This window comes from Aedes albopictus, chromosome 2 (genome assembly GCF_035046485.1).
Source record: "Aedes albopictus strain Foshan chromosome 2, AalbF5, whole genome shotgun sequence".
In the NCBI taxonomy this organism is placed as follows: Eukaryota; Metazoa; Arthropoda; class Insecta; order Diptera; family Culicidae; genus Aedes; species Aedes albopictus.
The window spans coordinates 58,932,176-58,959,714 of NC_085137.1; the positions used below are offsets into that span (position 1 = coordinate 58,932,176).

Here is a 27,539-nt window from a genome sequence, read left to right on the forward strand (position 1 = left end):
CAAAGCAGACTCACTGGCTGAGATGGATACTGGCGACAGTTACGATCGTCAGATGCTTGGTCCGTTTTTTTTTATCTATTCCGCACGTATTGAAGAGGCCATGGTCCAAGGGGTTGGAATTAGGCTGCGATTTCATTCGAGTAATGTGCCGGCAGATGTCCAACCACTTTTTGGTAAACGCACGTACCTTCCGTATTGGGCACAAGCAAGCTGTGTCTGCGACGAGGCTTCCCAAGAAACAGAGACAGCTGGATAACAGTATCGTAAGTTGAAGTTTGCTAAAGAATTGTTTGTTAAACTCTTATACAGCTAAAATATTTGTTGGGTTACCTGGATACCCAAAAAACAGAACTAGCTGTATAAAAGTTTGTTCCACTCTTGTACAGCAAAAATGTTTGTTGGGTATCGAGCATATCGTGTTGGGATGCGCTGAGTATCGTGAGGTCAGATCTGAGCTGTATGAAATTCTCCGAATCCGAAGAAAACAACAAATTCATCACAGGAGAGTTGACAGGTCTTGATTTGGAGTACATGAACCTTATTTTTTTTTGAAACCTGTTAATGTGGGAATTTGATTGTCGTACACGTCCTTTTTTATTGTTCACCATTTGGTCTTTTTCATCTTCCTCCTTCCGTGGATAATATGACCCATCAATGGTTTTAATGTGAGTTAATAATTTAGTTTTTAGACCCCTAAATCCCATCTTCCTAATTCTATAGTGTTGTTATCCCTAAACTCGAAACATTCGCGAGTACTTCGGCTTCCCAAACTATTATTGCAGTGTGTGATAAATATATTCGAGGCCAAATTTATCCGATTGTCAGTTTCCTTATCGATGTCATCTTACTTGCCAGTTTTCATGTACCATTTACCATTCCACCATCCGGAGACCGTGTGTTGAAACGGTTAAATTTATTAAACGGAAAAATTATGCAAAACTTCTAAACACCCACGCACATCGATTCGCCATGGTTTGAGAACAAAATTTCGCTTATAATGGTTTTGAATGGCGTCGCCATCGTTGTCTCTGGGACTTTATTGTTATAACAGCAAAGACGCGCCGCCACACCAGCAGACCTTCGACAGATCAATCGATCGATCGATCGATTCAGCGATCGATCCGAGCACACAATCGATTGATGATTGTTGAGATTGAGATGGTAATGAAATTCAAATCGGAAACGATCGGCGAATGTGTGGCTGTGGGAATGACTGAAGGAAAAATCAATTCTTTAGAATCACCCATTATAGTGCACTGCACAAAGGTCTAATAGCTAAATTAATTTAGCTTGACATTTTAGAGCGAATGTGGCAGCGTACTGCACTGCGGGTGTTTGTCACCTAGTCGGCGAATTTGTCAGGTTGAAGTCGATGGAAATTGAATGATTTTAGATTGTTCACGCCTCATTGAGGGCTTGAGTTGATAGACGATTAATTCTGTGTACATTTCTATTGAAGGAATGACATTCAAGAGTCGGAAAACTTCTTTTGGAACCTTATCACGGTTCAACGTTGTTTTTGTCCAGCTTCCACCGGGAGAAAGATTTACAAAATATCATGAATCTATCAATAGTTTACCAATTACGTTTATCTTATTGTTCATTCTGTCATTACATGAAAGAGTATGACTCATTCAACACAAAGTTGCCATCGAAACCCAATTGCAACTCATTGTCTGCGCGACAGTTCAAGTTCATGATTTATAACCTAATTATTAAACATTTCTTTCGTTGTTTCTGCTGACGTTGAAACGTTGTTTCGCTTCAACCCTCGACAGCCCAATTAGGAATCATATTTTGCAACAAGACACCAACTTAAGTATTTACACGCACCTTGATCCGAAGGAGCTCCCATTTCTCGAGGTTCACTTCGGTGAAGTATTGTATAGGTAATATAGCTCAAACGAAAGACAACTTCTTATGATTCGACACAAAAAGGTTCGAGAGTTATACCGAGCTAGTTGTCTGTTTTCTTCGGCTGAATGGAGGATGATGGGCCATAACACGGGTGAGAATGGAATAAATGAATAGAAATTAAGAGCCCGAGCGGCGATGAACGCGTACGACTATGCAATGCATATAACCATATTTTGCAGGGCACATTTCCATTGGAGACCCGTGCGGTATGAAAAGCAACCCCTTTGGGGTCAACCGTCAGGTCAGGAGAATGGGTGAATGGAGCGCGCGAGGGCGACATTCGCCCCAAGGGGAAGTTATAGAAAAGTTTATGGCAGGCAAGAGGTGGTGAACTCCTTTTTCGATGTCTTAAGACGACTTTTGACAGTCCTGGCGGTGGACCGTTTAACGAACCCATTCTGTTATATTTGTGTTGAAATAGTAACGAAAAAAGGCTCGCTTTAACATGCATAAGAACAATCATTAATTGCTCTTGCGAATTAATTGTGAAACGAATAATAATAAAACTTCTTATTCTTATTAATTCAATCACCACCATCATGGCTATGGGAGTAATATCTAGGAGTTCCATCAGAATTCATCACTCCCCTACTCTCCATTCCCTCCCTACATTTCCAAACTTTGTTTTGTCATTTAAATTTCATTTAAACCTGAGCAGAGGAGAATAGCAAGTTAATAACTACGAAATCACATAACCTGTTTTTATATCTTGTTTTGTTATTATTGAATTATCAAGGCATAGGTTTTCCATAACAAATTTTGTTGGACAATCTCATTTTGTTATAATCTAGCTATTGATATACGTTAACTAAATTACATTTAAATAACATGTTTTGTTGAAGTACAAGTTTAGTTATTGTTGTAGTATTGATCCACTTACACAAGTTTACAAAATAAAACGAAAGTCGTGAACTTCTGTCAACGACCAACATTTTTGAAGCACAATTTAGTGCTGATTTCGAAACCGACCTTCAAAAAATTTTAAGTAGAACAGTTTTTGAGTTTTAGTTCAATATCGAGTTTTGCAACTTTTAAAAATATGTAATTTACTAAAATTCAAATATATTGAGTTTTGTTCAACCAATTTTAAATCTTTTTCCATAAATTAAAAGCTGAATACAATACCATTCGATCATCTGAATACAGGTTTTGCGTCAGATTAATGAAATTAGAGATATTGGCGAGTTTTAGGGACGATCTTCTTAAATTTTAGCAAAATACCCAAAATTTTTTGAAGAAATGTATTTTTTTCAATAAGAAAAAAACAACTTAAAAATTCTTTCTCGACGTTTATTTGGCATATAATATGTAGGCGAGTTACAGTAAAAATTTCAGCTCAATCGGAGCATTGATTACGGAGAATGAGATGTTTGAAGTTAGCGACTTTGCTTAAAAATAGAACAAAAATCGATTTCAAATCATCAACCTTGTATGGAAAGTCGAAAAAATTTCCTCTCTACTGTAATTTTTTTCATTCACGTTTTCGAACTCAGGGCACGATTCTACACCAAAAATGATCATCAGCTTACCGAGTTCAAAAATGCTGTAAACTAGTGTTATCAGCAATAGCACAATAGTAACAAGTTTTGAAATCACAGCAACAATTCGACAATTATGACCTGTCCCTTTGTGTTGTTCAATGTTTGTATTCAGTAAAGAAGGAAATTTCTGTACGACTCCTTATAAGAATTCCTTAAACAATTTTCGGATAAGCACTTGGAAGTTCTGGAGGAACGATGAATCCCTGGAGAAGTCTTCAAGAGAACTCCTCGCGCAATTTTCTTAGAAATTTCGAAGATAATTCTTCTGAGCAATTATGAGAATTCTTGGCAGAATCTTTAGGAAAACTCCTGAAGAATCTTTCGGAAAAACTCCTGGTGAAATCCTCAAAGAAGTTTTCAGAGAAATCTTAAGATGATCTACAGGACTCATGATCACAGGAAATTCTGAAGAAATCCTTGAAGGGATTCTATGCGGTGTTCTGGAAGAATGTCTAGAGGACTCTTTGAAAATCCATGAAAGATTCCGTAGAAGAACTCCCGGAGAAATTTCTGGAAGATTCATGACCAAATCTGTCGACGAATTTCTAGGAGAATTCTATAACAAAGTCACTTGATAAACAAATAAGGAGTTTTTGACGGAATCCTTAGAGAAATAAAAAGACAAATTTTAGAAAAAAATATTGCCAAAAACTCTGGTGAAAGTCCTATAGGAATCATCAGAGGAAGTTCTGGAGAAATTATAGAAAAATTGTTGGTGAAATCCTTGTAGAATCCAGGAGGAATATTCGACATAATTCTATCGGAGAAATTAAAACAAAGCTTCCAGAAAAATTTTAATAATCTGTACAAAATTTCCAATATCCCAAAAATGTTCTGCAAAACTGTTGAGCATTCTAGAAATTCTTCAGTTTCTATGCTGAAAAAAAAAACAGAACAAACATCATAAATTGCTATCGACGATCAAACTTTTTCAAGTACACGTGTTGGTTTCAAAACCGTGCTCCGAAAACAATCAAGGTAGAACAGTTCATGAATTACAGGTGGAAATCGAAGCTCGTCGTACTTGATAATATAGAAATTACTAATGTTCGATTATTTTGCGACTTCAAATCTCTTAGAATGAATTAAAAGTTGAATATAGTATTTTTCGGTCATTTGAAAATATTGCTTACGTCAGAGTGATGAACCTTATGCTATTAGCGGGCTTGTGAGACAAAGCGAATAATTTTATATAATAAGTATAATAACTTATTTAGTAACGAGTTTGATATCATAGCAAATTCTGCTCTCCGATTATTATCAATAACATATTAATATCAAAATTTGTTATTGAAATATTTTCCCCGAATTCACTGTTATTAAGTTGTTATTGAAACTAACAAAACAAGTTATTGAAATGATTTCCTAGGAACATTTTTTTTGTTATGGAATTTGTTATTTTGCTGCTTATGACAGACAAGTTTATAACACAATATGTTATGGTAATAACTTAGAAATAATCGATTTTATTATTCAGTTATTTTGCCCAAATAACACAGCTCGTTATGCTGTTGTTATTCCCTTCTGCTCGGGAAGCTTTCTCAAAAAAATCTTCAAGGTATATATTATTGATTGTATCTTGTACCGACTTTTCAACCCCTCTAAGCAGAATACACTATTCGAATGAGTGTAATCTGTGTCTACTGATCAGTGAAAATAAAATTCCCTGATTTTTTCCAGGTTCTTAAGGCGAAACTGGAAGCATTTCCTCACTTTTTGGTTTTTGATTTTTTATTAAATAACGAAGCAATATTTTCCAAATCGGTTTTCGTGCACATGTGGAGTATGGATCAAGGTATCTTCTGAATTTTTTTGAGGTGGAAAATGTTTTCCATATGTGCAAAAACCATTTTTGAACAAAATTTCACAAAAAAAATGGTTTCTGAAAAAACGAAAAACATTTTCCACCTCAAAAAAATTCAGAAGATACCTTGATCCATACTCTACATGTGCACGAAAACCGATTTTGAAAATATTGCTTCGTTATTTAATTAAAAAACAAAAATCGAAAAAATGAGAAAATGCTTCCAGTTTCGCCTTAAGAATAATTCCAGGTACCGAAAAAAATCAAATATACTCTACCTAGGTATGCCAGGTATATCAGGTATCAGTAGGTCGGCTCCAGAGGCATGTTCTCCTCCATTTGGGAAATTTGTGCCATCACCAATCACCATGAACACGAGCTTATTCATCATTTACCTGACGGAGAAGGAAGGGCAAAGTATAGAACAGGGGAAATGACAGGTAAGGGAATAGGATCGTCATACACGCAAAAGCGTACCACAATGGGTTCACATAGCGTCCTGAAAAGGACACTGTAATAACGCATAAGCGTAAAAAGAGCCTATAGCTCTTTACCACTCAGTTTCACTTTATAAGTGTTTTCGCAATTGCGCAAAAACTGGACAGTTACATATTAAATGATACGAAGTTCCAGAATCAGATTCACAGCTATCACAGGCAAATGAATCAGCTTGCTGAATATTTGCCATGTGATTACTGAGTCGACCGTGGCCAATCAATGCTTTGACCAGCATGCTGCAGTTCTGCTTTGACAGATTTGTTAGATACTTTGCCACCCCTAGAGATGGCTCAGTACAATACAATTTTGTTTGACGACATGACTGAGTGGCAGCCCAGGTGTCAATCTGAAGCTTTACCCAACACTTGGACACCGGAATAGCTGGCTCAGGGCCAATGAAGTCATGTGATGGTACAGTACGAGCTAACTCATCAGCCAATTCATTTCCAGCGATGAAAGAATGGCCAGGTACCCACACATACAAGGTGAACAGCGTTTGTTGAATTCAGCTCCTCGATTTGAGTTCGACAAGCGATAACTATCTTCGACCTGGAGTTGGCCGAAGCAAGTGCTTTAATAGCAGCCTGGCTATCTGAACAGAAGTATATTACTTTGCCCATTACGTGCTGCTGAAATGCTGATTGCACTCCGCACATAAGAGCAAAGATTTCGGCCTGAAAAACGGTGCAGTGTCTACCAAGTGAGTAAGACAGATACAGCTTTAGCTCACGAGAATAAACACCAGCACCTGCTCGACCTTCGAGAAGGGAGCCATCAGTGTAACATACGATGCCGTTTGAAATACTTCTTTCCAGATAACCAGATGTCCACTCTTCCCGGGAAGGGAATTTCGTGGAAAATGTCCTATATGGAAAATTACAAGCAATTGTAAGATCACTTGGAGCAAGGACAATTTTGTCCCAATTCACAAAAAGTGGAAACAACGAGGTGTGTGTTGATGTGCGGTTCACAGGAGTTTCCTCTAGTAGACCGAGTACCCGTAACCGGTAAGTGCAAGAAAGGGCTTCTTGTTTGAGATGAATGTGTAGTGGGGCAACGTCAAAGAGAACTTCTAGCGCTGCCGTTGGAGTTGAAGATAACGCTCCAGACATCGCCATTAAGCACATCCTTTGGAGATGGCCTAACTTTGATTGGACCGTTCTTATTTCACCCTTTTGCCACCACACAAGAAATCCATAGGCCAATATTGGCCGAAGAACAGTTGTGTAGATCCATTTGATATACTTGGGTTTTAGACCCCAAGTTGTACCAAAGGTTCGCCGGCATTGCCCGAAGGCCATACAAGCTTTCTTGATTCTGAACTCAATGTGAGGTGTCCAGGAAAGCTTGGAATCAAGAATGACTCCAACGTACTTTACCTGTTCAGTCACATCGATTTCAGAATCGAAGAGAGGCAAAGGTCGAACGCCATTAAGGTTTCGCCTTTCCGTAAAAATAACAACAGCTGTTTTACTCGGATTAACCGAGAGGCCATATTGGCGACACCAACCCTCAACTACCTGAAGGGCGCTTTGTATCAGGTCGAAAAGGGTGGTGATACACATACCAACTAACAATGCTAAGTAGGAAAACCGCTATTATTGAGTTGCCTCGATAGCGTATCTGCTACGAGATTCCACAAAAACGGTGACAAGACTCCCCCTTGGGGGCATCCACAAACACTCAATTTCATAATTCCTGCTAAACGCAATGTCGAGAAGAGATATCGGTTTTTGAGCATTTGATGAATTCAATTGGAAATCATTGGAGATATACCATGACTCCGTGCGGCTTCCAATATGGCATCTGTGAATACCGGGCAACTCCCTGGAACCATCCGTTCCCAGCCATCTTAGCAAACTGCAGTAGAATCACTTGGCATAATACGGAACCTCGCGATGATGGCGACTTGCTCCGCCAACAGTCCACTCGTCAATGAGGCAGCATCACACTGACGACGACCCCGTCATGGTGCTGGCTGTCACTGATGCTTGCTAGGGGAAATACACGCATGGAGAATGCTACTCAGCTTTGTTCATACCCCACATTCTCCCTCTTCTCCGAAAAAAAAAGTTTTCTTACTAACAGGCTTGTTATTTTTACGCTCAAACCCTCAATTTCGTTCTCTTCATCCTTATGGCACCAATGCAACAAGATACACTTCAAGATACAAGAATTCAGACGAATGGCCACATTTACTTTTTTTGTTTAGTAAACGCACTTTTGTTAATATCGAACCTATATCATTTGATTTATAACTTGCAATGCTAACCGATCATCTATGGGGTTTTGCCGAGCTCCAATAAAAATAACTACAACACACGCAGTTGGGTGATGCGTCTTCTCTCCTTCAAGCGCACGTAGTAGCCGGCCCTGTTTTTCTCTCACTCAAATCAATCGTTATTCACGATTGCGAAAATTCGACGCATTCAACGAAAACGAACATATTTTGTAAGAATTATTTGTCAAAATAAAAAAAAAACAAGAGATTAACGAATTCGAGATTTATCAGACTAAAGATTCCGTATATCATACAACTCCATTTTCAATGTTTCAATGTGATGGTACATATATAACACACAAATGTCCTTCATTATACGATAATAGATTCTACAAAACGAGTTCGAAAGAGGTTCTACAACATATTTTCAGTAGATATGTTTTCATTGCATACTTCGAATTTGAAACTGTTTTACGATATGCAATTTTTATGGGCGGTTTTCATTACACGTCCCTGCATTTTCCTCACGCACAGCTTTCGGCAGTTATAATGCAACGCCATTTCCTTAGACGGGTTTCTTTACACATCGCTGCATTTTACTGATGCAAACAATTTTTGGCAGTTGTTCAATAACGCCATTTCCTTGGACGGATTTCATTTCACGTCCCTGTATTTTCCTTATGCAGAAAAATTGTCGGCGGTTATCCAACAACGCCTTTACCTTGGACGGTTTTCACTACACGTCCCTGCATTTTCTTTATGCAGAAAAATTGTCGGCGGTTATCCAACAACGCCTTTACCTTGGACGGTTTTCACTACACGTCCCTGCATTTTCTTTATGCAGAAAAATTGTCGGCGGTTATCCAACAACGCCTTTACCTTGGACGGTTTTCACTACACGTCCCTGCATTTTCTTTATGCAGAATAATTTTCGGAGGTTATCCAAAAATGCCGTTTCTTTGGACGGTTTTCATTACACGTCCCTGCATTTTCCTTATGCAGAAAAATTTTCGGCGGTTAACCAACAACGCCTTTACCTTGGACGGTTTTCATTACACGTCCCTGCATTTTCCTTATGCAGAAAAATTTTCGGCGGTTCGACACGCTATTAATTTGCCCAACCAAAAACCCGAGCAAAAACCAACCCAACCAACCAACGCCGCGAGTATATTTTACGGCAACATTCACAATAGTCAAACACCTCTACCATCATGCACATCAACCTGTTTGCATTTACCGTTCAACCGAGCGACAACACGAGCATGTACGATCCGAGGAATCAACGAAAGCGCGACCATCCATGCCGAGCAAGAACATGAAGAAACATGCATGCAATCATCGACCGACCAACCACCTATCCACAGCGCGCTACCAGTCGACAACAAAAATCAACCACGTCACCGCGCCTTTGTTCATGTGTTTATGCTAGAACCAAGGCTAAAACAGAACGCGGTTGGAAAAACAAAAACTTTCCGCGCTCTAGCTTTCGTCAGGAACCGCAGAATTGCAACACCCACTTCACTGTGTTTGCAGCACCACCACACACTTCACACACCAAAACGATTTGTTTTCTCTCACTGTTTTTATGCCAGGTGATTCTACCTATTTTATGATTAACTTGTTATTGATTATGATGCACTCCTGGCAGGATCGCCAATGTGAATACCGGGCAACTCCCTGGAACCATCCGTTCCCAGCCATCTTAGCAAACTGCAGTAGAATCACTTGGCATAATACGGAACCTCGCGGTGATGGCGACATGCTCCGCCAACAGTCCACTCGTCAATGAGGCAGCATCACACTGACGACGACCCCGTCATGGTGCTGGCTGTCACTGATGCTTGCTAGGGGAAATACACGCATGGAGAATGCTACTCAGCTTTGTTCATACCCCATAGCATCGAAAGGCACATTGTCAAAGGCACCCTCGATATCTAAGAAAATACCCAAACAAGATTGCTTTTGAGCGAATGCTTTCTCGATATCGTAAACAACCTTGTGTAAAAGAGTCACAGTGGACTTATCAGATTGGTAGGCATGTTGGTTCACATGAAGAGGCACGTTGGCCAGATGAACATCACGGATGTGATGATCGACAATGCGTTCTAAGCATTTCAGAAGAAAAGAGGTCAAACTGATAGGTCTGAAACTCTTTGCTTCTTCATACGACGCACGACCCACTTTCGGAATATACTTCACAGTAATATCCCGCCAGGATTTGGGAATATACCCTGTAGCAAAACAGCAAACAAGTATTTTTTCAAAACATGTTTGAAATGATCAAATCCCTTCTGACGCAAAATAGGATAAATCCCATCTGCCTCAGGAGATTTGAAAGGAACAAAGCTATTAAGTGCCCACTCAATCGATTCTATAGTTACGATACTCCGAGCTGAAGCCAGGGAATCGTAACTACAAGAAAAGACATCAGGTTTGTGAGATATAAGATGTACTGCATAAAGCTGTGGAAAGGAGATTGATCACAGCAGGCGCTATAGCGCATTTGAATGTGATGCGAACTGTCAAGCAGACAATGTTAGCATCCCTGCTTGCGTAGCAACAACTCCAGGCGTCACCCAACCGCGTTCACTCTTGCCACTTGCGAACCAACGTCAGCCTGGGTAAGTTGTGTGTGCTGCACGTGGGGGGTGATTCCTTCCCACACTGAAATAAATTTTGTTGTCGTTTCCACCGAATCCATGGTAGAATTAAGAACGGTACCAACAATTTTCAACCGAATGCAAAATTCTGTTAATTGTACTGAAACATTGTCAATATTACCATGCGTGTATTACTGTTGACTAAAAACATTCTTGGTTTTACTATTTGGGCATTGTAATTTCGACCATGTAGACTTGAATGTTGCGCGTCTTAGATAAACATGGTGAAAAATACAATGTCAAAATAGTAACATCAAGAATGTTTTGAGTCAATGGTACTTCACGCATGGTAATATTGACAATGTTTCAGTACAATTAACAGAATTTTGCATTCGGTTGAAAATTGTTGGTACAGTTCTTAATTCTACCATGGATTCGGTGGAAACAACAATAAAATTTATTTCACTGCAGTGAAATACTAAACTCCACATTGGCGAATTCCTGCCAGTTTTTTTTTCGTTTATTTGAGGAAATGGAACCTATATTTTTGCTGGGAGGAATCACCCTTCAATGTACATGCATTAGTGAACAAGTGAGGGAAACACAAAACCCATATGTGAAAAGTGGAAGTTCGGTGTGATATTTTTCGGGGACGTAGCTCCCGCTGGAGCATGCCTGCGGAAAACTGTTAGTGCATGGGCAATTATTGACGGGAAAGAGTGTAAAAGTGCAACAAAAGAACAAATTCCAGCAGCGCTAGAGTGATCGAATTGTTTTGTTTTGTGCTTACAGCGTGTTGTTTGTCGTGGAGGAAGACTCCCGGCAATGTCCGCTTACGAAAAGCTAGGTTAGAAAGATCCTGTTGTTTTGCTTCGAGCAAATGTCAGATCGGAAGCTTACAGCGTGTTGTTTGTCGTGAAGAGAGAGTCCCGGCAATTTCCGCTGACGAAAAGCTAGATTGGAAAGATCCCGTTGTTTCGCGCAAATATCGGATTGGAAGTTTGCATCGTGTTGTTTGTCATGGCAGATAAACATTGGCAATGTACGCAAAAAAAATATTAGAAAAATCACGCAGTTTTGATTCGTGCAAATGTGGTATCGAACACTCAGCCAAATAACCTTAAGATTTCCATAAGGCCCAACTTATGAAACGGCCTTTAAATAATTCATAATGATTCGGATGAATTTCATAAGGCCACTCTATGACGTAAAATCGTCTCACAGCTTGGCTTTTATTCATGTTTAGCAACATGGTATTCTCAAGTGTCGGTAGCCGTGTGGATAAAACACGGGCTTGGTTATCCCGACGTTCATGGATCGAATCCAGTCTGCATCATTTTAAGATTTTTTTGTTCTTTTCATAAGTCTATCTTATGAAAAGTGTCATGGCAAGCACGATCAATTTTCATAAGGTATTCTTATGTCAACCATAAGAATTAGTTATAGCAAATTTTCATAAGGTATTTCGATGATTTTCGCTAGATTTTTTCGCTGAGTGAATGGTTACAATATATTATTTATCAACGAGTGTCTTCAATGTTGGCTGGCCAGAAAAAGGATTATGTTAATACAGTTTGTTTTCTGTGACTAGTGTTCCAATGAATGACAAGGCAATAAACTTTATCTATAATGTATTTTATCAGATATCTCGAATTTAAACGACGGAGCAATGGGATAAATTTGGGTATAAGATTAAATAAAGACTCAAAGAACAAGATTTTTTTCTGGATCACCCAGTACCAAAACGGTAATTTCTTTTAAATACTACAAGTATAGAGGCTCGCATTACCAACATAACTAACGAAATGAGATACAATTTGCAAGCATTGCCCTCAAAATTATTTCGCGAGCAAGGACGGCTGTATCGAGCGACCCCGAACGAGAGAAAGAGAGAGAGAGAGATGATTACGTCACTGTGCAAGCTCCTATTGCTCGTCGGAAAATGTCATTCCCACAATTAAGCACTAAAATGTTCGAGCTATTTTGAAAAAAGTAGCGGCAGCATAGTCAGAATGGTACCTCACAATGAAACTGTATTCGGTAGCTTCATGGCAGCAATTGCAACGTATGTGATGAAGTAATATAACAGTAACTTATTGCCCGTTGTGATGATTTATAGATTCCGACGCAAATGATTAGGCTCATTTTCAGCATAGGTGCGTTATAAATGTTTGCTTACAATGCAAAACTATCACCAAATGTGTACCTAGCAACACAGCGTAAAATATTCACCAGGACGCGGTCTGGTTTTATATCTGTGGGCCCACGCACGCGCAGAAGTCTCAACAGGTGGAATCTCCGCAATACGTTAAGGACAGACTTGTTAGAATCCCAAAATGGCCGCTACAATGGCCGACTTTGGCACCTACTCACGATTTCGAGAGCACAAATCTCTTCGTAAACAAAGCCAGCGCATCTGATCTTCTTATTTTAAGCTTATTACAAGTGAGCAAGTGTAGAATAATAAAATGCAGTGTTGTTTGAAGCTTGCTTCTTGAGATTTGTGCGTCTGGAGTTCTGATGCACTGTTGAAGCGGGATTTCAATACGTTTGTCCTTAAATCGTTGAAAGTAAACAATCCAAATTGAGATACGAAAATTCATTTTTTTTTTGTTAAAAATGTGTAAAACTTCTTTAGAGTAGAAGGAGGATGTGAGATATAAGATGTACTGCATAAAGCTGTGGAAAGGAGATTGATCACAACAGGCGATATAGCGCATTTGAATGTGATGCGAACTGTCAAGCAGACAATGTTAGCATCCCTGCTTGCGTAGCAACAACTCCAGGCGTCACCCAACCGCGTTCACTATTGCCACTTGCGAACCGACGTCAGCCTGGGTAAGTTGTGTGTGCTGCACGTGAGGGGTGATTCCTTCCCAGTGAAATACTAAACTCCACAAGGTTCATCCGAAGATGTAATATCCACACATCCAGGGAAGTGTGTGCTGAATAAGCATTCCTGAATTTCCTCATCAGAGCAAGTCAGATTGCCATTTGGCAAACGAAGTTCGTTCACTCGGAAATCCTTAGATTTCGCTAGGATTTTATTTAACCGACTGACTTCATTCAAACTGGAAACATTTGTACAAAGGTTTTTCCAGCTGGATCGTTCAGCAGACCGGAGAGTTTTCCTGTGGGCCTTGCGAGCCGACCTGAAAGCCTCCGAACCAGCCGAACGCCAAAAGCTTCCATGATGAAGGTCGTTGTGGTATCAACGGCATCATCTAAATCACTTGGAGTGTCAATGGATGGTGAGTATCCATGAAATTTGGCTGCAACCAAATCAGTGAAAAGATCCCAGTTTGTTGACCGGGGATTCCTGAAACGCAATGTTTGCGAAGTAACATTTAAATGTTCAAAAAAGATGTGGCGATGGTCAGATAAAGATTCTTCATCTGACACATGCCAATTTATCAGCTCATGACTAACTCTACTAGGGCAAAGCGTAATGTCTGACACTTCCTCTCTAGCAGATACCATGAAGGTTGGGCGGTTTCCTATGTTAAGTAATGCAAGATCTGTACTACTTAAGTACTCCATCAAACTGGAGCCTCTCAAGTTAATGTTTGAGCTGCCCCAGATGATATGGTGAGCATTAGCATCACTGCCAACAATTATCGGAAGGCCTTTTGAAGTACAGTATGCGATGACTTGTTTGAAAGCATCCGTTGGGGATGGTTCATCATGCGGTAAATAAACCGAACAATAGACGTATTTCCTGTTGAGGTTTCCAACAGATATATCAATTGTGCTAGCACATACATCTCTGGTGATTAGTTCAGAGATGTGTGTTTACTATACACGATTGCGTTGTTGACAAGCACACAGGCTCGAGGCATGACACGCGAGTTCTCCAGTTCATATTTACTGAAAGTACACCGGGTTCACAAGTTTTCCTAGATAGAAATTCCCCTTACGGAAGTAAGGTTCTTGGACCAAGGCCACTTGGGCTGAACCATTTTGCATAAGTCTGCAAAGATTGATTGTAGCTGTTCTTTTATGCTGAAGGTTGATCTGAGTTTTCCTAACCGTAGCCACTACCCGAACTAGGCAAGATTAAACTCTTCGCAACAACAGCACAACAAAGAACAGCAGCAACAAAACCAGATCGGTATTGATTGAAAAACGCCAAAGCCGAGGATACACAGAATACACTGTGTAAATCGCATAATGCGAAACCATATAGGTGAAAATTTAAACTAATTAACAACATCTTCATAATCCCGCCCTTATTCAGCCTCAAGTGAGACTAAAGTAGGGCAGCCGATTGTCTCGGAGAAACACAAGGTCCACTGCACCATTGCTGCGGTTAGCGCAGTAAGGGCAACATACTGTGGAGGGCGCCCTGGTACTCCACAGGCTCCGTTTGCGGCTAGGTTTTTATTAGACCCCCCTAGCCATTCATTCAGGCACGGTAAGCATGAAGCCGCATCACACCATGAATTTGGGGTCCGGCGTTGAAATCGAGCATAACAAACGTATTCGAGGCCTGCCAGCCCGGGTAGAGGTAAAATACTGACGATCAAAACATGATATTGGTTTTATTAATATAAGAGATAAAACATCTGAAAATAATATCTGGAAAATGATCCTGAAACATCTAAACAATATCAAAATTTGATATTTCAAGATCATACGAACAGCTCGCTGGTTAGAGCTTACAAAATCTAAATATGATTTGATGAAGATGTTCCAGGAGTAAATTTTTGATTTTATTTTTAGATCTTTTATCTCTTATGTCAATCAAATCCATATACCTTTTTGATCTCCATATCAAAATATGCTATTATTGAGCTCTTTTCCTCTACTCGGGAGGTTGCGGCTGCATCGGCACAATAACCCGGCTCCAAAAGATTAAGGAGGAGTTGCGTATTAGAAGGTTGAACAGACAGCTGAATTGAAGCAGCCTAATATTGTTTTGTTTGCCTGTACTTTGACCTGGCGTATCCTGTTGATTATTCCCGCAATACCGATTTTGTGTGAAATGTTATTCAGTATTAGACTCATGAAATTACATACGATGGGATAAAAGAGCACAATTAAAATTTCATCAGTTACTAGTGAGAAAATCATCAATCCCAATTAACATAATAAAAATAATATGCCCAACATCGTTATTATGCGATGAGTTCAACGTAACGAGGATATTATTAGATTTGATCTGCAACTGCCGGTTTGACTGAAAACATGGCTGGTTTAGTGAAATAACAAACTCTCATGACTGTCGCCTAGAAGACATATGCCTGGTAGTCGCACAATTCGATGGATATCTTCCTAACCATATTCTGCTTGTTTGCCAACAAACGAAACCCTCCTAAATCTTGAGCAACCTGTTCCACTCGTCGTAGCCGTCGCCGCCGCCATCATCGTGTGGTGGCGCCATTCGTAAATTTGCGACAACAATGGGGGAAACATGAAAATTTATTTTTAATGGCGCGCAGACAAACGCGGAGCAACAACCGTAAAAATGTTTACGCCTTTATGTTTGAGCTTGAGAGGGTCTGCCGCGGATTGTGCCATGCCTGGCTGCCTACTATACCAGCTCCCAGCTGAACACAGTGCGGTATGCGGGGGCGATCCGAGCCTAGAAAAAAAGTCCGGCCGAACGATCCGTTGGGAATCAATCAAGATAAATATTGACGTTTCATTGGTGAATGACTCGATTAAACTATGATTTGCTGGATGGATTATGAAGTCGTTTTGAATATTGTATTGACCGTTCATTGATTTTTATATGGTAAATGAGAGAGGTTCGATCCATAAGATGATTAATAATGTTAGGGGACTGTTTTTCATTTTAACAGTAGTTCGACAGGTATGAGCTAATGCTTTTTTCGAATCATTCGACGAATCTAATCTGTCTCCATGCGAACATAGGAATTTCCTTTTCAATCAATTAATTTGCACCACTCATTCGTGGAAGCACTTGTACTACAAATCGACAAACAACTTGGAGCAATATATAGAGATGTAAACAAGCCGTTTCTTGAGTGTAGCCATTGAGGAGCGGCGATCCAAGATCCAACAATAGTTTAGTGAAAGTAAGCCGATTGATTTGGACACATGCAGGTTCAGGCTGGTTACGTCGTCGTGTCGCAGTGATACAGCAATCGCAACCAGCCCAGACCAACAACTCAGATAAAGCTTTCCAATAAATATGACAATAACCATAACGATAAAGTATACAACAACAATAACACGGCCAATAACATTAACATTAAAATCAATATCTCCTGGTGGTGGCAGCAGTCGCGCAAGTCGACTAGAGTTGGTCTGCGCCTGTCCATCGAGGAGACGTACTTAGCTTGGATTGGGAGATGCAAACTAGCCTTCGCTTCGCGTAGAATAAAGTGACTCTAGCTGACTAACTGGACTTGACCAACCACAGCTTTCAAAGGGGGGTCGCCGTATCTACAGTTGTGACCCATTGTTGTCTGAGTTGTCTGGATAGAGCATACTCACTCACGACAGCATCCTGGCGCTTCAAACAGGACTTGACGTCGCGTTTTCATATTTATGAGTGAAATGAACCACCGCCATAATGTTCACCTCGGGTGATTCTAGACCACGTGTGGGTGCTTTTGATTGTCATACATGTCGCAGTCGCATGGTCCACGGTGTCCGCGGTCACTGCATGTTGAACTTTGCAGCATAGGTACTGGCTCCCTGAATCACCAAAGGACTGCGTAATTTATACCGTTTTTTCTTCTTTATTATCCTTCTCCATCCTGGGGCCCATCGCTATCACTGTAATAGATTTAACACTTTATAATATGTACTCCTGAGCAGTATGAGCCTCGGTAAAACTAGTGTCTCTGAACAATTGCACAGAGGACATAATAGTCGTAATATAAATTGACACAACCTAAGTAAAGAATTCAACCCAATTCTACTCATTCGAATCCAATTCGTTCTTCTTAGCCAGCAAACCGTTCCATTTCTAGTTCACCACGCGATCAGTGTCAAGTTTTGATAGATTTGTCTGGTTGCAACAATTCAATAACAACAACTTCTGGCTCTCGCACGCGATCTACCGATCCAGGTTGGGCCCTCTCTGCAAAAACTAGACAAAACTCCTGGAGATGCCGAAATGACTGAGGTAATCCGATGGTTTGTCATGCCTGGTGTCAATAAATTTGCCACATTTATGTTAACTATTCGCGAATCAGACAGATATATTGGTATCAATTCACAATGGATACCCAATGGGTCATAAATACTTCAATGGACCTGTGCTGTAATTGGGCGCATATTGTCGTTACAGTGACGATGAAAAGCGTGTCAGCAGCAGCAGCGTTCTAGAATCGATATATCGTGACCTGTTCGAAACTGAAATTCTCTTTTTTTTTGCAACATTCTTGTCGATTAGTGCTGCAGATTCACTTATCATTCAAAGCTGATACATAGTATCAGCACAGTCGTTGCTGTCAGTCAAGATAAACGTCTGGTCCAATCATGCAACAAATGGTTCCACTTTCGACGGGGGTGAGAAAAAAGTTCGAGTCTTGTTCAACCAACGGTTTTTACCGTCATTTATATTCCATTTGTTGTTAGCAGCTCGTTTTCGCATGGGTTAGTGTACTGAATCGGACGTGTCGCTGGGTAATAGGTTTATGACTCAGGCGAATGACAGAAATCCGGACCAACAATTGAAAAGGCCGCATCAACATTTTGTAAACAAACATGTTTCTGTCGACTTGAGGCCTTTTGAACTCCACCCACACACCTCACCACCACTAACAGAAAGCGCAAACATCAAGCTTTCTGTTAATGGTGGTGAGATGCGTGGGTGGATCCCAGAAGGCCCTAAGTCGACAGAAACGTGTTTGTTTACGCAATGTTGTTGCGGCCTTTTCAATTGTTGGTCCGGAAATGTGCATTTCAAAGCCAGGGTCATAAATCAGTAAACCGTCTAAAAAACGATTAAGACACGTTAATTACAATCATTGCCATAATTTCGCACAGGGAAGCTTCCATTATGTCTGTATGTGTTTTTTGCGTTATGATTCAGGAGAGTAAATATCTATCTTAGTGCCGTAATCCGGGGTATAATTGATCAGCGGGGTAACATTCATCGGCTTGACCCACCTCATGAAATCTTCAAACAAGCATTTTACATTGAATCAGTTTCTACTATGGAATGGTATATCATAATCTGCTATCATTTAGCTATTAAATGACATGCAATTTATGAAAATTAAATTTCATAAACATTGAATTAACCCTTTATAAGGCAGTGGCAACTATATTGCCACCTACTGTTTGTATTTTTTTCTGTTTTATAACATTTTATTTCGAACTTTTTTTTTGGTTTACGCAAAATTGGGACTACTAACAACGCCTGGTATTTTTTTGGTACTAAACAAAGCTTTAACAACAATTTAGGAGCCACTTGTAGTCTCAAAAATGGCTAATTTTGACCGCGTGAAGAAAATTAGCTCAAACTTATTGTAAAATTATAGATTTGGTAAATATTTTAAGAAATAATCAAATTCTGGGTTGACATGAGCTGAACTACGCAATTTATATTGTGGGTTAAGCCCCAATCCACTCTAAAATCTCTTTTCCGGCTTTTTGTCGAAGTCAAAAGAAGAAAAGTACCCTAAACGGACAGTGGCAAGAATATTGCCACCAGCGCTGGTGGCCTAAACGGGCAGTGGCAACTATATTGCCACCTCAATAGCTCGTTTTTGGGGTTAACGGGCAGTGGCAACTATATTGCCACCAGCGTTTTTGGCCTAAACGGGCAGTGGCAACTATATTGCCACCACGATTTTTGAGAGTTTCTTTCAAACAAAAATTGTTTTGTACATGTAATCATGTATATAATCATTTCCATAATAGTATGCGTTGACAACTCTTCTAGTTTTCTCGGCCTTATAAAGGGTTAAATCGATTTTTCCATAACTGTGTTTCGTAACGCAATGAGATACACTGTCAAACATTCATGTTTGGCGTGAATACTAGATATAATATGAGGTTCGAAATCACTGTATTACTTCAATATGATATCCTAGAGTTGGATTTAATATACGAAACTTTTATGGAAATGCTATTTTTCAGTAAAATTTACGATTTATTAAAAGTCGACTATCAATTCCTTAAGCCATTGTCTACCTTTAGGCGTTATTCGTGGTTTAGAGGATTTTAATCCTAAAATAACTTAAAAATTACATTATTTGTAAGAATTTAGACAACATATTCGAAATCAGCGACCCCGAATTTAGTAAGTAAGGGTATTTTCAACACAAATGAACATTGATCACTGACATGATCAATGTTACCCCAAATAAACACAATCAAAAATTAGATTTAAAAACCCTTTTAAACATGTTTTAAAGTTTTACAATACTTTTTCGAGTAGCTTAACACAAACTCAAAGGGCCAGTACTTCTTTTAAAAATATAAAACATGTAACATTTGCTTTAACAAGAGAATTATTCAAGAAAGATCGAAAATTCTGATCAATGTTACCCCGGATTACGGTATTGTAAATTGAATACAGGTATGTTCCGTTTTTATCACTATCACTATAGATGACGAAGATATCACCAAATCACTTATCCATGTTTTACGAAAATGACCCCAAACTTTTGGCTGATACATCATATTGAGGGGTGACCCCAAACTTTTGGTCGATGACATGAAGAGTTAATTTACTTAATAACTTTTTTTCTAGATTTTTTAGCTAAGTTCTGTAAAAAGCAGTTGAAAGCTAATAGAAAATGGGTCACATTACCGCTCTCATCTTAAAATTTGGTCAACCCAATTCCAGCGACACTGCCGTAAGTTTATTTTCTTTTTTTTAGAAAATTTGGCGACTTTGGGTTAAGTTAACATACAAAATTTTTTTGAAAAAGTTTCTTTTAAATCATGTTCAAGGTTTCTTTGACTTATTATCTTTTGAATGAAACCTAGGGTTTTGAAATTGGACGTAAATTGGCGGAGATATGGGCCTAAAAAAAGACATGTTTTTAAGGGGGTGTTCGCGGATTTAGCTCAGTGGAATTGGTTTTTCGATGGAATTTGGTGCATCAATAAAACTCGCGTGCTTTCGATACAAAGCGTTTATTCTGACTAACTTTTTCTCAAAACAAAAATGAATTTCTCTCTTACTCCCTTCCACACTCTCTCTCTCTCTCACAGCGCACGAGCCGAGGGGCTCATCAAAGCGTCGTTGCGCGACGCATCATTCTCCCCCCGTTGAGTCCGCAGGCTCAACCGACGGAAGCAAGCAGATCTTCGCAACACCTCGTCGAAACTCCGATGTAGCCGTCTTGACGGTGACCACTCGTACAATTCCATCTGCACCCGGATGGGTGGCCACGATTCGTCCAATATGCCATTGATGTGGTGGGGTGTTATCGTCCTTGAGTACCACCAATGCACCGATCTTGATGTCCGTCACTCCGCTATGCCATTTCGGTCGAGATTGTAGGTGGTGCAAGTACTCAGCCGACCATCGCTTCCAGAAATGCTCCTTCATCAGCTGAACATGTTGCCAACGGCTAAGTCGACCAATCTTCACCTCGTCGTATGAAGGCTCCGGAATGCTCAAGGCCGGTCTCTGAATGAGGAAGTGTGACGGCGTCAGCACCTCGACATCGTTGGGATCGTTGGAAACCGGAATAAGGGGCCGGCTGTTCAGGATCGCCTCGCATTGTGCCAAGAACGTGGACACTTCCTCGAACGTCAGCTTGGTCTCGCCAACAACTCGTTTTAGATGGTGCTTTACTGACTTAACGCCAGCCTCCCAAATTCCGCCGAAGTGGGGGCTGCGTGGCGGTATGAAGTGCCACTGGATTCCCTTGGAGATACAGAAATCAGTCAGCTTCCTCTGGGTCGCCTGATCCTCGAATAACTGGCGCAAAGCCGCCAGTTCGTGATTGGCACCAACAAACGTAGTGCCATTATCAGAGTAGATGTTAGCTACCATACCTCGTCGACTAATAAAGCGCTGCAAAGCAGCAATGAAATTTCCAGCCGTCAAGTTTGAAACAACTTCCATATGTATGGCCTTAGTGGCCATGCAAACAAACACGCAAATATACGCCTTGTATACTACGGTCTTCCTACCTGCTTCCTTGAGGAAAATTGGACCCGCGTAATCGATTCCCGTGTTCGAAAATACAGGTGCTGGAGTAATTCGGTAGTCCGGCAAATTTCCCATGTACTGGGCCACTGGACGGGGGTTATGGCGACAGCACACGTGGCATTTGGAAATAATCTTCTTGATCAGCATCTGCGCGTTGATGGGCCAATATCGCTCACGGACAATCGACAACAGTCCGCGCTGTCCGACGTGAAAGTTATCCTCATGTAGTTGCTGGATGAGTATGGCAGTCACATGGTGCTTCTCGGGTAACAGGATCTGGTGCCTTCCATCATAGGGAATCGACGAATACTTCAACCGGCCTCCGACTCTGATCAAACCATCCGTGTCTATGAATGGGGCCAGTCCACTGTACCTGTTCCGCTTCGCTTCATCACCAGCCAGAGCACGAAACAGCTCACCAAACTCCTCCTTCTGTATTTGCTTCAAAATGGCATGAAGTGCATCTGCCATCTCTTGCGCCTTGAGCTCCGAAGTGTCACGGTTCTTAGTGCGGACGTTCTTGCAGAACCTCAATACATACGCCCACGCTCTGTGTAGTCGTCGAAAGTTGCTCAATCTGGTCATAACAATCAACGGCTTCGCTTGTACAGTGGTAGCAACGACCACCGTTGGCTTCAGTTCAGGTACCTCGTTGTCACTCAGCTTGATTCGTTCATCGTTGTACTTCGGATCCAGTTCCCACAAAAAGGGGGAGGAATCCCACCACAAATCCATTGTCGAAATTTCGGCTGGAAGCACCCCTCGCGAAATCAGGTCTGCTGGGTTTTGCTCGGACCGTACGTACTGCCATTGATAGGTTTGCGTCAGCTCGAGTATCTCTGCTACACGGTTCGAAACGAATTGGTTCAAAGCAAGCGGTGATTTTTCCAGCCAGCACAACACCACTTGCGAGTCGAGATGAAGTGTCACACTCTTGAACGGAATTCCCATGGCTGATACCGTTTTGTCGACCAGCCGAGCCAGTAGCAAAGCACCGCACAACTCCAGGCGTGGAATCGTCATTGGCTTGAGGGGTGCAACACGCGATTTGCTGCACACCAGATTGACTTCAACCGTTCCATCAGGGGAGATGCACCTTGTGTACAAGACTGCCCCGTATGCGCGTAGTGACGCGTCTGCGAACCCGTGAAGTTCGATTTGTTTTGCGTCGCTCCTGACAACGCATCGTTTTTTCTGCAAAGTGTTCACAAATGGTAGCTGTCTGCGGAAGTCGATCCACATTTTCCTTGGTTCTTCCGGTAATTCATCATCCCATTTCAATTTCAGCCGCCACAAGTCCTGCATTAGCATCTTCGCTGTTGTGATGACCGGGCCGAGGTAACCACACGGATCGAAAAGGAGACCAACTGCAGAGAGAACACTTTTTTTGGTCGGAACCTTCTCGTCAAGCGGCGCAACGTTGAACCGGAAATAATCCTCGTGTTGATTCCAGATGAGACCCAGTGTCTTTATCGCGTTGTTAATATCGGCATCTTCGAAGTTGACTTGCGATTCCTGTAGCTCGGTCGGAATGCTACTCCGAACGACTTCGCTGTTGGAACAGAATTTGTGGACTCCAAATCCACCTCGTCGCAGCATCTCCGTCAGCTGCTCGTAGATTTCGATCACTTCCTCAGTAGTATTTCCTCCGGTGAGAAAATCGTCAATATAGCTGTTTTCTTCGACCACCTTCGCCGCGACCGGCAAGTCCGATGCTTCGTCCTTCGCCAACTGCATCAGAGCGCGCGTAGCCAAATAGGGCGCGCTGGAACAACCGTACGTAACAGTTGTCAGCTCAAACGTTCCAACTTCATTTGTCGAGGTGAGCCAAAGGATCCGTTGATATTTCCGATCGTCCTTATGGATTTGTACCTGGCGGTACATCTTCGGGATGTCTGCAGTTAATACGACCGGAAAACAGCAAAATCGCAAGAGAATCGTGATCAGGTCCTTCTGCACCGTTGGCCCTACGTCCAGGGCGTCGTTCAACGAAAGACCGGACGAGGTCTTCGCCGAAGCATCAAAAACCACACGGATTTTTGTCGTTGTGCTGGACTCCTTGTACACAGCATGATGGGGTAGAAAATAACAATCGACGGGGTTGTCAAAAACCTCGACCATGTGCCCCAGAGCTTGGTATTCGGTCATGAACTCCGAATAGCGCTTGAGTTTCGTTTTGTTGGCAAACGATCGTAGTAGCCGATCAAATCGACTTCGAGCGGTTTCCAAGGAGTCGCCAAGTTGACCCTTGTTATCGTTGAATGGCAACCTCACAGTGAATCGGCCTGTATCGTCACGAAAGTGCGTTTGCTCAAAGTGTTTCTCGATGGCTTGCTCCCTTGACGTCAGTGGCGATGCTTCCTGGACCGTTTCCAGTTCCCAGAACTTGACAAGAGTATGGTTGATCTGTTCTTCGCGTAGGTTCAGTTGACAGATGCCTACTTGTGGACCAGACGAGTGCCCTTTCACCGGTCCGCTGACGATCCAACCCAGGTCGGTCTCCACCAGCATAGGGGCTCCTTCTGCAAGCTTCATGCGGCCGTTCTTCACGAGGACAAAGAACAGCTCGGCGCCGATAATCATCTGGATCTCCTTTGGGACGTGGAATGATGGATCCGCCAAATCAACGCTCGTCGGGATGGACCAAGACCGGATGTCGACCTTCATCATCGGTAGGTTGGTGGTTATCGTTGGCACCACCAGGAAATCTAAAATAGCGTTGAAAGGATTGACACGAGAACTGATCTTGGTGGTTAGCTTGAACTTAACTCGGGTTTCAGCGTTGTTGAGTCCGCTGATCGGTAGGTTGATGTTTTCCATTGGCAGGTTCAATCGCTTGGCAAACGCTTCGGAGATCAGATTCGAATCAGAACCCGAATCCAACAGAACACGACACGGCAAACCGACGTTACCGGATCCGGCCACAAGCACCTCTGCCGTTGAGAGAAGCACTTGTTGTTTCAGCATCAGAGACGTGGCGCAGTTTACTGACCCGGCCTGTACCGCTACTTCTTGTCGTTCTTCGGGCTTCGCTGGTTGTTCGCTGGGTGCACTGCTGGACTGTTGAACGGGCTTGTCGTCGTGAAGCAGACTGTGGTGCTTCCTCTTGCAACTCTTACACGACCTTTCGGAATTGCAGTCGATCGTACGGTGACCGCGTCGCAAACAGTTAAAACAGAGCCCAGCTTGCTTCACCTTGGCGTACCGGCTGCTGACGTTGAGCTCCTTGAATTGACCACACTTGTAGATAAGATGATCACCGTTGCAGCAGTGGCACACCTCCTTGGTTTGTACGAAATTTCTGGCTTGCGGGATCTTCTGTTCTGGTTTGTTCTTCGGCTTCAAAGTAGTTCGTGGTTCAGCGTATCCTGTCATCTTCTGCAAAATCCGGACTCGTTCTCGTAGATAATCGATCATTTCGGCGTATGCGGGAAGTTCGTCTTGGGATAGCTGCGACTCCCACAGCTTCCGCGTTTCCTTGTCAAGACGTTTGGCGATCACGTTGACCAGGATCATCTCAGCTAATCCTTCAACCGGCAATTGGCGATTTTTAAGGGCATCAACGTGTTTGGTGCAGGTGTCGATTAGCTTGCGTAGTTCCTCGCCGTTCTCCGCCGTCATCTTCGGCAGGCTCAGCAAGGCGTCGATGTGCGTGTCGATTATGAGACGTTCGTCTTCATATGCATCCTCCAGCATTTTCCAGGCAGCCGAGTAGTCATTATTGTTAATGACATCCTGATCGATCTTTCCGGCTGCACTTCCGACTAGGGCGTTCTTCAAATGGTACAGCTTGATAGCTGCAGACTCGTTCGGATACCTTCCCATGATGGTCTGGAACATGCACTTGAAGGAGTACCAATTCTCCAGATTGCCATCGAAGGTTGGCAATGGGACGTGCAAGTGCGGAGGCATGTTAGACGCAGCCGTCGGTTGCTGAGGAGGGTTGTATGCAGGGGCCAATGCATTCAGCTTGCTCTGTTCTTCTCTCGCTTTCCACTCCGCAATTCCCGATTGGATGTTCACGTACAGATGGTCATACATTTCTTCTATTTGGATGTTTTGGAGCTTGAAATCCTCTCGCTGGTCTCGGGGAACAGCATCGCAGATCTCCAAATAGCTCCTCTCCACTTCATCATAACAGCGCCGAAGGTTCTCCAGCTGCAGGTTCAGCCAGTGGATGTTTTTATCCGGCTGATTCATGCCTGCGTGGATCCGCAACATCTTCTCTTTGGCCATATCACGACGATCAACCGCCTTCTCCAGCCGCTGAGCCATGGCCTTCTTCACTTGTGCTCGGGTTTTCAACAATTTTTGCACTTCTATCGGTTCGTAGCTTGTTGGCTCCCCAATCAAAGCGTCGAGCAGATTTTTTGGGGTTATGTTCCGCGACGCTTGTGGGGTTTGTTCTTCACTCATTGATACAGTTCACTTTTTTCATCGGAGGACGTGTGCCGAACACGTTCCGACAGGTTTCGCGTGCACACACACAACGGTACGCCGCGTCGATTGGCAAATGCCGAACTTTTCCACACGGTGGAAATCGCAAAAACTTCACTATTCCGTCGGAATTGCACCAGAAACCAACGTAAAAAACCATCGAAAATGTCTATCTGGTTCGAGTGGACCAAATGTTCGCGGATTTAGCTCAGTGGAATTGGTTTTTCGATGGAATTTGGTGCATCAATAAAACTCGCGTGCTTTCGATACAAAGCGTTTATTCTGACTAACTTTTTCTCAAAACAAAAATGAATTTCTCTCTTACTCCCTTCCACACTCTCTCTCTCTCTCACAGCGCACGAGCCGAGGGGCTCATCAAAGCGTCGTTGCGCGACGCATCAGGGGGTGACCCCAAACTTTTGATCGGGAGTAAGTAGCTAATCATGATAGATCAATAAGAAATGGGATGTGCATATAAAATCATCAAAGGACAGACGCAATAGGAAAAAAACGCCCTGGATAATCGAACTTTTTTTTATTTCATTTGCCTATTGTGTTAGGGCACCTTAATTGGTATCTTTTCCGGGGATTGCTGCAGGAAGTCCATTTGGGTTTTTCTCCAAGGACTTCCATCTGAAGATCCTTCCTCTCATTTCTTCTTTTTCTTTTTTTTTCTTCTTTACGGAACCACGTACCAACTGGAACTAGGCCTGCCTCTTCAACTGTTTTTCGAAAGCTTAAACAGTTTAGGGTTTGTCTTTGTTTTTACACTACAATCATGTTACAAAACTTTTTTAAGTGAAATAAATTTAACGCGATTTTTAACACGATTTTCTTGAAACTACGCTATGTACTGAATTCTTCTCTCCTGGTAGCTATTTCTTTCCGACGTGGCTCAAATATCTACCAGAGATCTCTCTTATCATCCTTGACACCCTGTCCAAATTTTCCCGACCGAAACTGCTACATTCACTAGCCTAACTGAAGATTCCTATAGAAGTTTGTCCGGGATTAGATCTTTCGATTGCTCCAAAATGCAATCTTGGCTTTCTTCAGTCATTCCTACTAGCGATTCTATCTCCAGATTCCTTAATGGGTTTCTTCTGATTAATCGTCAGGAAATAATTCAGAAGCTTTTTTAGGTGAATAAGGAGTTAAGTCTTTCAGATATTAGTTTCTTTAGAAAAGAGGAGTCAAGGATCCTGGAAAACAATCTGGGGATTTCTCCAGCAACTCCTGAAGGGTTCTCAGAAGAACAAGAAACTAAGGACTCTCAAAAAATCCTAAAGAAATCTTATCAATTCTGAGAGTATTCCTTGAGGAACAATTAGATGATTTCTTGAAAGAACTTTCTCAAGGTTTCCCATTATGAACTTCTGGAGGATTCTCAGGAATAACTCTCCGGAGATTTCTATAGAAAACATTA

At 41.8% G+C, this 27,539-nt stretch overlaps 1 protein-coding gene across 1 annotated transcript; it reads right to left on the reverse strand.

The window, feature by feature from the left end:
* Positions 1 to 20,770: 20,770 nt before the first annotated feature.
* LOC134286047 (uncharacterized) lies at positions 20,771 to 26,092 on the reverse strand. The gene has a single exon (XM_062847612.1). It carries the CDS (start codon positions 26,090 to 26,092, stop codon positions 20,771 to 20,773), a length of 5,322 nt encoding a protein of 1,773 aa, XP_062703596.1.
* Between the last annotated feature and the right edge of the window lie 1,447 nt (positions 26,093 to 27,539).